Source organism: Schistocerca serialis, chromosome 1 (assembly GCF_023864345.2).
Source record: "Schistocerca serialis cubense isolate TAMUIC-IGC-003099 chromosome 1, iqSchSeri2.2, whole genome shotgun sequence".
NCBI lineage: Eukaryota > Metazoa > Arthropoda > Insecta > Orthoptera > Acrididae > Schistocerca > Schistocerca serialis.
In genome coordinates, this window is record NC_064638.1 from 1172006708 (window position 1) to 1172024754 (window position 18047).

At 45.2% G+C, this 18047-nt stretch overlaps 1 protein-coding gene across 2 annotated transcripts in view; it reads left to right on the forward strand.

Annotated features, from left to right (window-relative positions):
- Positions 1–18047, forward strand: part of LOC126459643 (uncharacterized) — a 132375-nt gene that overhangs the window by 15842 nt on the left and 98486 nt on the right. For both annotated transcript variants that reach the window (XM_050095874.1, XM_050095875.1), the window contains exon 2: positions 17053–17327. In XM_050095874.1, the coding sequence (XP_049951831.1) occupies positions 17070–17327 (258 nt within the window). In that variant the 5' untranslated portion in view covers positions 17053–17069. The remainder of the gene's footprint in view (positions 1–17052; positions 17328–18047) is intronic.

Consider the following 18047-nt stretch of genomic DNA (forward strand, 5'->3'; position numbering starts at 1 on the left):
TTAAACTTCAATTAGTAACAAATCTACGATTAACGTTTTCAGCAAGGGGGAAGATACTATTGTTATATATAGCTTGGCAGTTGTTGGTGTAGTGTAATGACTAGCGTCACGGTCCGCTGTTGCGATATGTGTTGGGGCGGTGGTTCACGTTTTGCCACTGCCGAATTTTTTTTCCTAACGTCCGCGTTTTTATTAGGTTCTGGTACTTTATTATTAGTTTAATATAAATATATACTATAATGTTTGATATTATGTAAATGTAAGTTCACGTTTTTTTTTTTTGAGGAATGACTGTTCGATTGGCTTAATCTACAGGACAGCTACTTGTATAAAGCTTTTTCTTTTATGCTTCGTAATTCACATGTTGCAACGATTCTGCTACTGGGTAGGAACAGTGATCAAGTAAGACTGACCTTGGGGTTTTACTAAAATGTGGGAATGATGAAATAATGTTTATCTTATGCGGAGACGTATTCCAAATTTGTACCGCACTGTTTGTAATGGAACTTTTATAAGCCTGTGTCCTTATTGATTGGACATGGTACTTCCCTTTTCGTGGACGAAGGAGGAAATGTGCTTTTTAATAGAGCTAACGTAAGAATTTTACGCGCACCCCTTGAGTAAACAGTGTGATTTACGAACTAGAAACATCCCTCAACTGCCGGTGGAGCGCGTTGCGATCGCGTATGGCACGTTGGGGCCCAAGTACCGTATGCACAAGTCGCATCGTTCCTGAGCGTTCAGCAGCACGTTGAACTTGGCACGCTCAACGTTAACGTTCGACAGCACGGTCCGTGTGCCGACGGCTTAACGGAAGGCACAGGATACAATGCGTGCGCATGCGTAAGTTGAATGTAATAAATGCTATAAAGCCTTAAAAGCCCGATATTCGATACGGCCGGTATTTTACAGCAGCGAAGATGACCAAGTGCACTCAGCTCGTAAGATACGCACTTTGAATCCAGTTTTTACTAGACATTCTTTCCTTGTTTTCGTCCGTATCTCTGAAGTTTGTCAGTAGAGTTCTTGCTCATCCTGTATACTTCGCAAGCCACAGTGCAGTGCGTGGCGGAGGGTATATTGTATCAATATTAGAGATTTTTACGTTCCATTGTATCGGCGTGCTGAACGGCGGAAAATGGCTGACTATATGGCTCTGTCCGGGCCTTAATGTCTCTCATCTCATTCCCATGATCCTTACGCGAGGTATGCGACGTTGGCAGCAGAATCGTCACACTATTTGCCTCGAATGTGGGTTCTCTACACAAAAAGGTTCCGCGGGAATTGTGTCGTCTTTCTTCCAACGATTCCCATTTAAATTTCCCAAGCATCTCTCTTACACCACTATATGGGCCACACCGGCCTGTTACGATCCTAGCAGCGCGCCTATGAATTTGTACCATGTCTGATGTCTCGCATACTTGATAGTAACGTGCCCGCGTCTCGTGGTCGTGCGGTAGCGTTCTCGCTTCCCACGCCCGGGTTCCCGGGTTCGATTTCCGGCGGGGTCAGGGATTTTCTCTGCCTCGTGATGGGTGGGTGTTGTGTGCTGTCCTTAGGTTAGTTAGGTTTAAGTAGTTCTAAGTTCTAGTGGACTGATGACCATAGATGTTAAGTCCCATAGTGCTCAGAGCCATTTGAACCATTTTTTGATAGTAACGTGAACCTGGCGTCAAGGTTTGAACACTGCAGTGCTTTGCTGGGCATGGTCCTGTTGGACGTTGTATGCTGTTGCCTTCATCCGACTTTTCAACTAACTTGCCCAGCCAGTTATAGGGGGAAGAAACAGTTTGATGGGGACTCCGAGCCACAGTGCAACTCTCGGAATTATTCACTCCCACAAACATTGCCAGAGGTGAAAGAAGCGATAAGTGATAGATGCAAATCCTAAGAATATAGAAATACATTAACTTCGTATATTTTAAAGTTTTCCCCGCGTAAAGAGCATTCCATGAAGTTTCGGGATTGCAGCCGGATTTCGTCGACCTCTTCCCACCGCATTTGGGGTCACAGGCATTCCGCCATCTTCAGATGAGTGATTAGCACTGGAGATTGCTAGTTCGCATCGCTAACTCTATACTAAAAATTGGCGCGGAGACGCATGCGGAAAGGCAGCCGCTACATTATCGACCTCTGTAGAGTTTCGCGCCCACACCCGATATTGCTTCATCTATGGCACGCAGGCGCATGCGTGATGGTCATACTAAATGCGCGCTCTCTGTCGGAATGCGGGCTCGCCGAGTTAAAATTCAGATGTCAAAATTGATTAAATCAACTGTCGCTAGATGGACGTTAGTGATAAATAGTGTTCTTTCTGAAGAAATTAAAGAAATCAGCAGGTCCACGTGTTATACACTTGAAAGCCGCCACCATGATTAATAAGATCTTCCGCCAAAGTTATTTTCTGCGATTCATTAATAATTGATTCGCAGAAGGATCTCGTCGAGGCTAATATTTCCAAGGCAGAATAAGCCATAGAATGTCTTCACAGCGCGCAAAACTCGACAGAAATCTCTCATGTAGCGGTTGCCTTTGCTCATATGCCGCCGCGCCAACTTTTGGTATAAAGTTTGCGATGAGAACCAGTACAGAACACTCACCTGAAGACCTGAAGATGACTGATTGGTTGTCAGCCGAAATATCGTGGCAAGAAGTCTATGTAATACGGCTGCAGCCCCGAAACATCCTGAAACATTTTACAACTAATTCTTCTTGTCTTTTTTTTTTCTTCGATGCAGTTTTTGTCGTCGTCCTTGTTCGTGTGCATTCATCTTTGATGGAAATGAAAATCTTTATTCTTCTTGAGGTTGGCGTCACGGAAATACAACGGAAGAAATAAATAAATAAATAAATTGTTTTCACACGCTCTTACGCATGGTTTTCGCTTCTTATGTATCCCTAATTAAAGTATGTCCGTTAAAATGAGTAAAGGATTGGAAGAAAATTGAATTCGCAACATTTTACATACAGCACCTAACGTAAACGCCTCTTCGCCTTTAGCATTAATCTGCCTGAAAGGAGACTAAAACATGCTCTCTCATAACTGCAAATATAAGTCAAGAATGTAAAATCGCAAAACATTCTCGCGTAGGTACTAGTGTTAATCGCTGTCGTCGTCGGCATTCCAGTGTTTCTTCCACAGGTCTGTTTAAAATAAATAAGTAAAATTCAACAGTGTACATATTACCGGGCGTGTATGTCTTTCCTGGCGTTGATAACTGCTGCTCGATTAAGATTTCTATTTTCATTTTACATACTGGTTTTTCTCAATAAATTGGCAAAAGTTCCCTTGTAGTTGCCCGTTCGATCATGTGGTGCTGTACTGTCACGTAAATAACATATGCATCCTTTTTTTGTCTTGTGTACTTAGGAGGGTGTAGTAGCCTACACAGTGTGTCCTATTAACCAGTTGATGTAGTACACAGTGTGTCCTGTTAACCATTTAACAGCATTTACTCCTTTGTACCATTGAGCCACCGCCGTAATTAATAAGGACTCCAAACGGAAAGACGGCGGGTGTGGCCGTGCGGTTCTAGGCGCTTCAGTCTGGAACCGCGTGACCGCTACGGTCGCAGGTTCGAATCCTGCCTCGGGCATGGATGTGTGTGCTGTCCTTAGGTTAGTTAGGTTTAAGTAGTTCTAAGTTCTAGGGAACTGATGACCACAGATGTTAAGTCCCATAGTGCTCAGAGCCATTTTTTTCCAAACGGAAACATCTGCTGGGGAGACAGAAATGATCATACCATCCACTGGCAAGACCCCCCGTGTAATGCGGTACTTCCCTTCGTGGCTGCAATCTTCAGGGCGGACACCGGATACGTGCCAGTGGTCGCGGCTGGCTGGATTTTCCAGCCGTGGGGAAAGCGTCTTTTTCCAGCAGTTGTTTTTCTGTAACTCCTCCAGGGGCGCTCGCTATGGGGAGACACCAGACCACGGGGCCACATCAGCCGCCCTGTCCGCAAAATGATCTTGCAGCCCACCGCGATGAAATACGGTGCTCGTGTTGCAACGCGAAATAGTGTAATGTGCCTTATCAATAAAAGACTCGACTCTTTTACGTGCTACATGTGACGTGTATGACGAAAACAGAATTTTGGAGCCAATTATTTGGTGTCGCATTTACATTAATTGGTTTTGGTAGCGTAATCGAATATCTGCGTCACGTGCGTCAGTTATTCTACTCGGATGGAGTCCGGAAACCAGCAATTCCTATTACGTCAGCGCAATGAATTAATGTTATCAGTACCTTCGCAAAGTTTTTAATAAGGCAAGAGTACCACGGACGTCAAAGAACTCGTAAGGACGATAAGATTGTACAAGAAGAGGTGTCTGAATGTCATATCCACGCCGATTAATGCATTCGAAACTTTTATTGACTCGGCGACATTAATGGTGTTGAGGAAATGCCAAGTTATCACTCTTCAAGTATTATTCTGCTTCGGGGTACTAGAGATTTAGAATGGTTAGAAGACTTCATGACGAGGAAAGACGCAGTCAGATTCCTGCGCACAGATTTGGCAAATGTTCAGTCACTAGCCACCGGTTGCGTGCGAGGGCCTTCTTCAGTAAAATATAGATTGAATATGGCAGCTTACAAAATTATACAATGGAAACTTCTGGTTGGGATAACAACAATATAAAGAAAATTTTGGATATTTGTGATGAGGTCTTATGGGACCAAACTGATGAGGTCATCGGTCCCTAAGCGTACGCACTACTTAATCTAACTTAAACTAACTTACGCTAAGGACAACACACACACACCGATGCCCGAGGGAGGACTCGAACCTCCGACGGGGACAGCCCCACGGCACGTAACAAGGTGCCTGAGACCGCTCGGCTATAAAGAAAAGTTAACGTTGCTACTTTAGTAAAGACGACACGGTAAGTTGAAGACATGCACAACTGAAAGACACTTAGACATTAGCTTTCGGCCATAGCCTTCGGCAGAAAAGAAAACACACACACATTCATTCACACAATCAAGCACACCTCACGCACACATGATGGGCCGAGCTGCCGGAGATGGTGACCATGTGTGCATGAGGTGTGTTTGATTGTGTGAATGTATGTGTATGTGTGTGTGTGTGTGTGTGTGTGTGTGTGTGTGTGTGTGTGTTACATGACAGCCAGAAGCAGTATTGGCATAACCTATTTATGAAAACCGGATTTGGTAGGCCCGTATAAATGTAGTAACTGAGATGCGAAAGGCAAGGACACCCAGGTTGATCCCGTGTTCCTTGACTTCAGGAAGATGTGTGGTACAGCTCCACATTGAGTTTAGCGAGCATCAGACCAGACTTGTTAGACGATTCAGGCTGACTTACTTGCAGAAAGAACTCAGCAGGTCGCTCTTAGCGGAACAAAATCGACAAACGTAAAGGTAATTTTAGGAGTACCCCAAAGAAGTGTCATAGGACCATTACTGCTTACGTCATATAAGGTGAACCAGAACTCCACTGTCAAACTTTTAGAGGCGGTAGTATGGACCGAAGGAAGAAAAAAAAGTGGTAAAAGTGGGCTCAAAAATACACACCTTAAGAGCTGTGAGTAGTAGAATAGATGCTTTTAATGGTAGCGACGACGCATAAGTGCCCACAGCTCTTAAATTGCGCGCTTTAGGGTCCGTGTGTACCACTCATTTGTTTTGTGTTTTCGATTAATTTTACCACCTCTCATAATACCGAAAGCTAAGAGCATTCAGTAGAAGAGCTGCATCTCACAGTAGTGAAGATGAACAACTTCTCGTAGCTCTTAAGGTGTGCGTTTTGAAACTCATTTTTACTACACGTCTTTTCCTTGTTTACGTCCATGCTGTCATCTACGACAGTTTGTCGGTGCAGTTCTGCTTCATTCTGTATGAACATCATCTACTGGATATCGTCGGAAGTTCCAGGAGGTTGTCGTAGATGATGCGGTTGTCCATGGCAAGGTAGCAACGTCAGGAGACCAAAACGAACTGCAGGAACACCTCCTGAGGATGAATGATTAGTGCAGAGATTGGAAATTGATCTTGAACGAAAATAAATGTAACGTGGTGCACATAAATGGACTAAGAATCCACTAGTGTATCGTTATACTAGTATCGCAGCGCCTGTGTTGTTAAAAAGAACGAAGCATGTCCGAATGAATATTGCGTCGCACTTCTGAACAGCACACTGGAATACCGTATTTATCCGCCGACAACAGGCAAGCGACTTTCAATTAAAGTGCCTCCCCTGTACTGGAATATACAGTACATAATGAATGTATTAGTGCAAGTTGTAAACACGTGGCTGACGCCATATGGAAGTTTGGGTCCTGCTGAGTCGTCCTCGGATAGCGTAATGAGACGCGAGGGGCCCGGGTTCGATTCCCGGCAGGGGACTGGATATTGTGTGTCCATCATCATATTTGCCGGCACGGTAGCTCAGCGTGTTCGGTCAGAGGGCTGCTCGCTCTCTGTAGTAAAAAAAAACTGAGTAAAGGAATCAACGATCAACTTGAACGTATGTCTTGTGACGTCCGCCCAGACCAAACGCAACGGACAATACCGAACAAAATGGAGAGAGAAGAGAAAAAAAATGAGAAGGCGACCGCTCGCGATAAGCAGGACATTCGAGTTCGAGTCCCGCTCCGGCGCAAATGTTTATTCTTGTCATTCCACTATACAGCTGATGGTTGTCAATATTCGCAACTGCGAATACATTTCATGGACCACACTACTGGTGACAAATCGCTGTAAACAGTCACTGCCGCCCTAAAGTACTTAGAAGTAGCGAACTAAAGTGGAATAAAAAAATAAAACAAACTGTAGGAAAAGCAGATGCGAGGCTGGGATTGATGGGGTGAAACTTAAGGAAAAGTAATTTATCCACAATAGAAGTGGCTAACAAAACATTTGTTCGATCGATTATCGAGTATTTTTCACCAGTCTGGGATCCTTCCCGGGTTGGGTTAATAGAAAAGGTAGAGAGAATCCAACAGCGATGCCTTTCGTCACGCTATCTTTGAGTCGGCGCGAGAGCGTTACGGAAATGCTCGACAATTTCCAGTGGCTGATGCTGCGAGAAAGGCGTTGTGCATCACGGATAGATGTGCTATTCAAATTCCGTCAGAGTATGTTCCGGGAAGAGACCTTGCAACACGTTACAGGGCTTTTCAAGAAGAAGGAACAGCATTCAAACTTCCAAACTACAAAATATAGGAACACAAATATCAACGTTCCTGGGAAGAGAAAAGTTCAAATTTTTGCGTATTCGATGTGAGCATCATATTTTACACGACAGATATCAAAACGGTGGCTCATTTCCTGCCACGCACGAAGCAGCTGGTATCTCGCTATAGAATTCACGGCTTGAGCAACGCGATGTTGCAGACTTTCAAGGGTGTCAGGAATAGAGGGGGATAAAAACGCTGTCTTTTACGTAACCTCACAGATAAAAGTGACAACGTGTGAGGCCACCAGCGATGAAGTTCATCATCTTCTGCTCCTCTTCTTCCAACCCAACGTCCTGGAATGGCATCATCCAGGTAACGTCGGACGTGCTTAGAGAATTTCTCTGGAAACTCTGCGACATCGCATTGTTGAAGCTGTGAATGCGATAACGAGAGGCCAGCTGCTTCGTGTGTGGCAGGAAATAAGCCACCATTTTGACATTTGTCGTGTAACACACGATGCTCTCACTGAACGCATTAAAATTTGAGCTTTCCTCTTTCCAGGAGCGTTGGACTTGTGTTTCTATCTTTTGTAGTCTGGAATTATGTTTGAAATCTGTTCCTTCTTTTTGCATAGCCCTCTGCTTTCTGCCGCATACATCTCGAGAACTGACCACAACGAGAAAATCCTAAAAATTAGAGCTAATACGTCGGTTTACCGAAAATCTTCCTTGTCACGCGCCATTCGCGAATGGAATGGAGTAAAAAGGAAAAGGTAGTGGTGCTGGAAGTACCCTCCGCCACATACCGTAAGGTGGCTTGCGGAACATAGACGTAGATGCGAGTTTTAACAACCCTAATTGTTATTATAGTGCAATATCACGACCAGAAGCAGCAATTTTCACTATAGACTAGTGAAAGACCTTCGATTAGATTTCTCACCACTTCTTGTTCCGAGTACTGAACCATCCCGAATTCGGTAGAAACTTCAGTGAAATGATTAAAATTGTGTGTAACAGCACGAGTTCCAGGATTATCATCAATAGACAATTTACCCGACATACACTCCTGGAAATTGAAATAAGAACACCGTGAATTCATTGTCCCAGGAAGGGGAAACTTTATTGACACATTCCTGGGGTCAGATACATCACATGATCACACTGACAGAACCACAGGCACATAGACACAGGCAACAGAGCATGCACAATGTCGGCACTAGTACAGTGTATATCCACCTTTCGCAGCAATGCAGGCCGCTATTCTCCCATGGAGACGATCGTAGAGATGCTGGATGTAGTCCTGTGGAACGGCTTGCCATGCCATTTCCACCTGGCGCCTCAGTTGGACCAGCGTTCGTGCTGGACGTGCAGACCGCGTGAGACGACGCTTCATCCAGTCCCAAACATGCTCAATGGGGGACAGATCCGGAGATCTTGCTGGCCAGGGTAGTTGACTTACACCTTCTAGAGCACGTTGGGTGGCACGGGATACATGCGGACGTGCATTGTCCTGTTGGAACAGCAAGTTCCCTTGCCAGTCTAGGAATGGTAGAACGATGGGTTCGATGACGGTTTGGATGTACCGTGCACTATTCAGTGTCCCCTCGACGAACACCAGTGGTGTACGGCCAGTGTAGGAGATCGCTCCCCACACCATGATGCCGGGTGTTAGCCCTGTGTGCCTCGGTTGTATGCAGTCCTGATTGTGGCGCTCACCTGCACGGCGCCAAACACGCATACGACCATCATTGGCACCAAGGCAGAAGCGACTCTCATCGCTGAAGACGACACGTCTCCATTCGTCCCTCCATTCACGCCTGTCGCGACACCACTGGAGGCGGGCTGCACGATGTTGGGGCGTGAGCGGAAGACGGCCTAACGGTGTGCGGGACCGTAGCCCAGCTTCATGGAGACGGTTGCGAATGGTCCTCGCCGATACCCCAGGAGCAACAGTGTCCCTAATTTGCTGGGAAGTGGCGGTACGGTCCCCTACGGCACTGCGTAGGATCCTACGGTCTTGGCGTGCATCCGTGCGTCGCTGCGGTCCGGTCCCAGGTCGACGGGCACGTGCACCTTCCGCCGACCACTGGCGACAACATCGATGTACTGTGGAGACCTCACGCCCCACGTGTTGAGCAATTCGGCGGTACGTCCACCCGGCCTCCCGCATGCCCACTATACGCCCTCGCTCAAAGTCCGTCAACTGCACATACGGTTCACGTCCACGCTGTCGCGGCATGCTACCAGTGTTAAAGACTGCGATGGAGCTCCGTATGCCACGGCAAACTGGCTGACACTGACGGCGGCGGTGCACAAATGCTGCGCAGCTAGCGCCATTCGACGGCCAACACCGCGGTTCCTGGTGTGTCCGCTGTGCCGTGCGTGTGATCATTGCTTGTACAGCCCTCTCGCAGTGTCCGGAGCAAGTATGGTGGGTCTGACACACCGGTGTCAATGTGTTCTTTTTTCCATTTCCAGGAGTGTATAACAGGTCGGTTCAATAGCGCTGCCCCACGTCACTTCCGCTGTTTATTATAGGTATTGAGCCACTAGGCGGGATGATCTACAGCTGTATCTGTACTCCCCAAACCACCGCGAGGTGCATGATAGAGGGTACGTCCCATTGTACCAATTATTAGGGTTTCTTCCTGTTCCATTCGAATCTGGAGCGCGGGATGAATGATTTTTTGAATACCTCTGTGCGTGCAGTAATTGTTCTAACTTATCCTCACGATCCCTATATGAGCGATACGTAAGGGGTTGTAGTATATTCCTACAGTAATCATTTGAATACGGTTTCTGAAATTTTGTTAATACACTTTTCGGGATAGTTTACGTCTATCTTCAAGAGTCTTTCATTAAAGCTGTGCTGAAGCATAACGAAAAGTACAGCATATGCAGACCACGTAAGCTTTATAGTACGATCGGAGCAGAACTACGAGTACTTGTAGTCAATTGTAGCTTTTGTATTCTATTGTATTGTGTGGTATTGGGGACCTAGAAACGACGGAAAGGCTTCGTCCCCACCGTAGTCCTCAATGGTTGACAACCCCACAACAAGCTACAGCAGTCCACTTACCCCACCGCCACCCCACACAGAACCCAGGTTTATTGTGCGGTTCGGCCCCCAGTGGAAATGATGAAAAACGAAAATTTTGAGACGCCAGCTATCTTACGACAGCCTACTTACAATCGTTCAAGAACCAGTATTATTGAATGATCTAGAAATGTACTGGAACCCGCCGTGGGGAGCACGGGGACAAGTTTAGACTAATTACAGCTTGCACAAAGTCTTTTCCCCGCTCGATACGTGTTTCGAACGAGAAGAAGGCGTCATGTGGTACAATGTTAGGTACCCTCTGCTACGTACTTCATTGTGGTTTGCAGAGTGTGCGTTTGGATGTAGGCAAGTGACAAAAAATCTGAGACCTACTGAGGACTGAATCAAGTACCTGTTTTCTGATGCTTACCCTCTGAATTAGCGAGCAACAACAAGCGTCATCATCATCATCGGCATCATCACAAGTCATTGTGCTCATTGCTGGACACCGTTATTCCACGAACAAAGCATTTCCACCCCAGTCGGTTATGAGCTTCTCTTATAGCTTGCTGAAGAGGCAGACCGGAGATGTTGACTTGATCTATCCACCTGCTTGTTGCTCTTCCCCCCAGGCTCTTGCCCTCGATCTTCCATGATTACTTTCTCTAGATTTTCTCCATCTCTTCTCACAAGAACTGGAGACTTTTTAGGTTGACTCAGGAGAAAGGCGCCTGGAGATACTGATTAAAGCTATTGGAAGTTGTACATTCTTTCATCTATGTTGGGTTAACCATCTGCAACACGGGAAGTAAACACTCGTATCTTCCGCCTTATTTTATGGTGGCATAACATTGACACATAAGGCCAGATACAAGCAGCATATTGACGCTTTTGAGATATATTGCTGGCGCAACAAGCTGCGCATAAAGTGGACCGAAGGAAGAAATGTATCCATTGTTGAACAACAACAGACGTGAAACTTCCTGGCAGATTAAAACTGTGTGCCGGACCGAGACTCGAACTCGGGACCTTTGCCTTTCGCAGGCAAGTGCTCTACCAACTGAGCTACCCAAGCACGACTCACGCCCCGTCCTCACGGCTTCACTTCTGTTTCATATCAGCGCACACTCCGCTGCAAAGTGAAAATCTCATTCTGGAAACAACAGACGTGTTTTCTGCGATGTGGTACGATCGAAGGATTTCACTTAAGCAAATTATCTTAGGCTGAAGCGAAGATGGAAGTCTGCTTTTTTGTATTTATGACGTTTTATTAGTTCGGCTGCCGAGCTACGCTACGAAATGATAGCTGAATAAGAATGTCTTTGGCCAGGCAAGAATGTTGTTTTGCACAAGTCTTCCTAGAGCCACATACTGCCGTGGGGCAGGTGACTTTGTCGTTGCGGCGCGACTGCTCAGTTTTTTACTTTCCATGGAGAGATGTGCGGGCGTGAAACACGGCCATTCGCTGTCGAGCGCAGTGCGCGCGGCGTTCTGCGCCGAGAGCAGAACAGACACGCCGTGTGTGCCGACTCCGAGACGTCGCAAGGCCGCTCTCCTTCCTTTCTCCTCGTCTGCGTCCCCCCGTCCCCCCCCCCCCCTACGGCAATCCGGTCTCTCTCCCCCACCCCACTACCTCCTCTCCCACCCTTACTCACTACAAGGCACGTAAAAACGTCCTTGACTCTTCTGCGACACCAGCCTCTCGTTTTCGGAAGCGTGACAAATCATTCGTGTTTTCCGGTCGTGTGCGCGCGTAACCCCGTACGTATCCAGGAAGAATGGGCTACAAGGTGTTCCCATTCACGTCAGGCTTCCTTACACGCTTTCACGTGTGACTGCGGTTCATTGTTCACCAGCCTCTGCTGCTGTTCAGGTGCGAAAAGGATCGCTGCTGCCCTGCAAAACATCTGGTGCCAACTGCCGAGACGATTTCACATTCTCTCGTTTCTCGCTTGTATATTCTGTAAGTAAAACTGTCCTTGACAGTGTTTATTGCTTTATCCACGTTAGGTGTGTCTGTCAGCCTACTATCCATGTTAGGCTTTCTCTTTCAGAAGGAAGTGTTCGGCTAGAAATCTATCTATTTTGAGCGTCTGAAAATTTCTATAAGAAAGTATACAGGACCGGAATCACTAGAAGCACTTCAGAGTAGAAAGGAGTAGGTAGCTGCATTTCCTTCTTGGTGACAGCTTCCCAGAACTCGCATAGGATGTTTCAAATGTGATTGAGTTAAACCTTTTCTATTTTTCTTTTTGGCGTGCTTCACAGTCCGCCCTTGCTTCAAACACACACGCTCACTCACGCAAGGCATACCTGTCCTCAAATGATCCATAATTGATGTGTTATCATTGAGACGGGAAGAGCGATTTTCATATTCCATCCATTTTCTAATGTCAGAGATGGCAATGAACCCTAGGCACATTAACAGCTTCTTTCGTGTGACTACAGATATTTAACGTGGAAGTCTCTCTGTCTGAATTAATGAGTGTCTGGTCACAAGAAAAACACCAGCTTCATCGGTCACATCAAATATGTTAGACAAACACAGCTGTCCAATTTTTTTCATTAATTAGCATTAAAATATTCAAAATTATTGTTCACTTTGTTTTCAACAGTTTCTCTCATTTATTATTCACTGATTTATGTATAAACTTTTTCTCTGTTATTGTTTTCTTTTTCTGCATTTAATTGTGAACAGCTTTTAATTATGCTAACTGAAATACGCTCTGAAATTTTGAAGGTGGTACGGATAAAATGATGGGAGTCTAAGGCCATTTACAGCTTGTACAGAAACGGGACAGCAATTATAATAGTCGAAGGACATGAAAGAAAGCAGATGGAAAGAGAGTGAAAGAAAATTTTTGCCTATACCCAATCTTTACGTTGAACAACCAGTATAGGAAACCGAAGAAGGCCTTAGAGAAGGAGTCAAAGATAAGGGAGAAGAAATAAAAACTTTGAGATTTACCAATGACATTGTAATTCTGTCAGACAGTAAAGAACTTTGAATAACAAAACTAATGGAACAAATAGTGTCTTGAAAAGAGATTATCAGATGATCATTAACAAAAGTTAACTGAACTGTAATTCTGTCAGACAGTAAAGAACCTTGAACAACAAACGAACGGAACAAATAGTGCCTTGAAAAGAGATTATCAGATGATCAGTAAAAAAAGGAAAAGAAAGGTAATGGAATGTAGTTAGGTGATGCTGAGGGAATTAGATTAGAATATGAGACACTAAAAGTAGTTGATGAGTTTTGCCGTTTGGACAGAAAAATAAATGATGATGGCCGAAGTAGAAAGGAAATAAAATATAGACTGGCAATAGGAAGAAAAGCGTTTCTGAAGAAGAGAAACTCGTTAACATTGGAATATGGATTTAAGTTTCAGGAAGTCTTTCCTGAAAGTATTTGTATGCAGTGTAGCCTTGTATGGAAGTGAAAGATGGACGATAAACAGTTTAGACAAGAAGACAGTAGAAGCTCGTGCAATGTGGTGCTACAGAAGAATGCCGAAGATTAGATGGGTCGATCCGTAACTAATGTTGAGGTGTTGAATAGGATTTGACTAAAAGATGAGATCGGTTTGTAGGACACATTTTGAGATATCAAATGGTTACCAGTTAAGTATTGGAGGGAAGTGTGGAGGCTAAGATTTGTAGAGAGAGGCCAAGAGATGAATACAGTAAGCAGTTTGAAATGGACGTAGGTAGCAATAGTTGTGTAGAGATTAAGTAGCTTGCACAGGATAGGGTAGCATGTAGAGTTAGGTCAAACCAGTCTTCTGATGGAAGATCGCAACAAAGATTTCGTTAATTAATACAAGGCCTTTAAATTGTACTCTCTTATGTGTTGCACTGATCTCGTCTTCTTCATTTTATATATTTTTGTCGAGTTGTCATAATTTTTTCGTAAATTTTTTCCGCTGTTCTTTTTTTATTTACGCTTGTGAATAAATCAGAAACTTGAGCTTCCTTTCAGGTGACGATATATCATAATTTAACGTCTTCCTTGCTTTTCTCTGCACATATTCTGTACACTTAGATTGTCATTTGTTAAGGCCTATTTTTTTTTATTTCGTTCGGTTCACCAGAAGATCACGGTGATGTGCTGTTGTCGTCCGCCACTTCTGGTGTTCTTGATGAATTTTAGGAACAGCTTTCTAGTTAGTACACTGAGCTTTTCTTTTAGCCATGTCTTGCTTCATTTTCTTGCTGAACTCTACCTTCAAATCCTTGGACCTTTTCCTGGTCTCTCTCTGTCAGGATTGGTAAGGAAGGGTCTGGTTAAAATAGCTAAGTGATAAGTCATCCATGTTGGTTACTATGACTTGCCTAACATTAAGTTCTGCAAGATTTTTTTCTATTTGCTTGCTCCATATGGGAACAATGGCCTTACCGTAGTTGGGCACTTAGAAGATCTGATGATGTGAAAACATATGGGATGCCTTCTGTATAAGTGGCTAGGAAGCTTCTTCTGGTGGCATCAGTGAGGTTTTCTTGGCGTTAGTGGAGTTCAGTGTGACGTTTGTACTATCATCTCCCATCTGGTAGAATCCTTGTTCCCTCCGTTTTCGCAGGAATTTCCTTTCTTGTGATTCGAGTTGTCTTACTGGAGCCTTCTTGGCTAAGGATCGAGGACTGACGGTCTCCTACTTCATCGATAAAGGTTTCTAGCTGAGCATTTTCCTGGCAAGGATAGTATGTCCTATCTAGTTTGATTTTCATTTGTTCGGGAGCTACAGTTACGCTGAGATCATCTGCGATCGATTCTCCTAGGTCATGTTACGGTTTTGTCTCTTTTGATTTGCTTGGTGCTGCTGTTATACAGAGGTGCACTGCTTTTCTTCGTTCTGTTGTCCTGCAAAATTCCGTCACGTACCTTCATTTCCCCCAGCACCCCTCTGTCTTTTTGTCCGACTGGCGGCGGCACACAGGAACCGACCGTTACCGACAGTCCTTTGTCCCGCGTCGGGCACGCAGGCAGCTGGCTCCCCCCTCTTCGCAGAGAACCTACTCGGGCAGTCGAAGTGACCAGTTTCGCACATCGCTCACAACAGTGTTGTTGTCTCTAATTACGTATTTGCTTGGCTACTTGTCCGTCGTTGAGATCCTTGTTTTCAATTAGGAATCTGGCTCATATTCTACATGCAATCTGAATTTGTGCACATTCATGGTTATACACTGCTATCTTCATCAACTGCCTTTTCACGTCCACTGTCAAGCCCGTTTTACACGATGTGTACATATGTGGTACCAGCTCCGACGTCATCTCCATCTCAAGGATATCAGGGACCAGTTGCAGCAGTTGTGGACTTGCTTTCCATAGGAGACAATACAACGGCTTCATAACAGCCTTCCCAACGGAATTAGCGCATACACCCAGACTATAGAAGGTGCAACATCTTACTGATTAATATGTTCATACTGCCAAGTTCTTTATAAATTTGACTCGACTTTGTAATCCTTTAAATAACATCACGTACCCTCTGAACCCATGAAGTTTTATTTCGCTTCTTCCTCTACTGATATCTGCTTCATTTTCTTTGTAAAGCAATGTACATACCTGACGAATGTATACAGACTGGTGATCTTCAGGTGTACATCACCAATAGTTCTCCCCTTTTCGGCTAATTACTGTCAATGGATTTGTATTTCACCGCCAGGGTTCGAAGCAACTACCTTCCGATCTGACACCACTACAATAGCGTGATTCAGAGACCTGAGACGCTAAAATTTTCTGGGGGAAATCGCTGCCGCCCCTTGTCTGTATGCTGTTAGGCAACGGATTGATGAATATACTGATTAATTTTTCTGTCGAAAATTTGTGGCTGCAGAAATTTTTATTTTTAGACTAGGTTGTAAATACTGAACTTTTGAAACGCGACTGTAGGGTGAGTACTCTGTTCCTAGGAGAGCCCAACGTGCATTACAGTGCCGTCCTAACTCAATGGCGCCGTCCCACTTAGCGTGTCTTCTGCACTTGGTTATGGAGCTGTTCTTAATGGCGCTAATAGAAAAATAACTGGATCACGCTTACTCCACTTTCGCGGCCCGCACTACCGGAGTTATGTGCGAAAGACTGCACGTAGGGTATGAAATCTGTTGATAACGAAGGCATTCTTTTTGGTTCTGTAGCTGATGATAGCCTGAATTCAATTAATTTACGAACTCCGGTGACGTTTATTATTCTTCCGCTCTAACGCGTTTCCAGCTTTCGGGGAGACACAGATGATTTAATTGGACTGTTGTGACATGATTTCAAAAGAAGAGCGTGTGAGCACAGACACAGATGCTAAATCCACCAAGAAGAAAGACGCATCAGATACGAGTCCAAATCGATGGATGATGATCCCACAGGCAGAGAACGGGAAATTATGTTCGGTTTCTGTGCATTCTTATAGGACACACATTACTTGTATTTTTCTCAACCACAAACAATCAGATATTTAAGCCGGCCAGTGTGGCCGAGCGGTTCTAGGCGCTTCAGCCTGGAACCGCGCGACGGCTACGGTCGCAGGTTCGAATCCTGCCTCGGGCATGGATGTGTGTGATGTCCTTAGGTTAGTTAGGTTTAAGTAGTTGTAAGTTCTAGGGGACTGATGACCACAGATATTAAGTCCCATACTGCTCAGAGCCATTTGAGCCATTTTTTTGGGCAATAATAAACAAGCATTACTCTGGGAACGTGATATTTCTGAATTTTGGGAGTTCGGCTCTTCTCACAGTCTCACACCTCTCTTGTAGGGTCTCACAGAGCAGTTTGGTAGACATTTTTGCGACGCATCATCTGTTCCTCCTCCGAAACATGTTTAATATTGTTTCTGGTATCTCCAGCGAGAATCAAAGCGAATCTGCCTGTTCGGTTTACAGGAAGCGAGCGCGCCGAGATGTCGCAGGACACGGGAATCGTGACAGCCAAGGTGGTGGCGATGGTGGTGCTGGGCGGCGCCTCCACGCTGCTGGGCCTCACGCCGCTCATATTCAGCCGGCTGCACAGGCGGCGCGCCGGGGGCGGCGGCGGGGGTGGCGGGGGCGGCCGGTACCAGCTGGGCTCCAGCCCCTGCGCCGCGCTCTTGATCTCGCTGCTGCTCGCCTTCGGGGGCGGCGCGCTGCTCTGCACCACCTTCCTCCACCTGCTGCCCGAGGTGAGCCCTACAGCGAAGCCGATGCTACCGTAACCGCACTAGGTGGCCTGGCATCAAACGCCTATTGTCTCGTAGCTAAAAATCTTGCTTGTTTCTAGACCGGGGACCCAATTTAAATTAAATTGTCCAACGTGTTATCAGATAGTACAGCCTATTCCAGACGTTCAGATCTAGGACATCTTAGAGTAACTCATCTGCAGCAATCCTAAAGTATTAACTGGCCACAGGACGTTTTCTGTCCGCAATACAACAAGATGCTAGTTTCCTTAAGGGGGGTAGGACATCAAACGGACCGACTTGGAGCAGGAGAGGCACCACAGGACATTTTATTTTCTACTCTCTATACTTTTACAAATAAATTCATAAAACATTGTCAACATGGCCAGGAAGGATTCAGCAGTGGAAGTGCAAAAACGTAACAAAATAATTTTTTTTTTAGATATGAAATTTCATCATTTTTTTCACTTAATGTTGGCTGCATTTGTTGCTATAGGTACATTTTTCTTCAGAAGTAAGAAAGATTCTTTGATGAATTTTGCACAGCATACAAACCATACTTGCAGGTGTATGAAACACTAATCGTCTTCAGTTCTGCCAGTAACTATAGTTTATGGAGCAGGAGATACTCGTAGGCGATGGCTGAACTAAACTTGTAAGACGAGGTTCCGGGTCGGACTCCCTGTCGGGCAAAGAAGAGTTTTTAATCTCCCAAATTGCTGA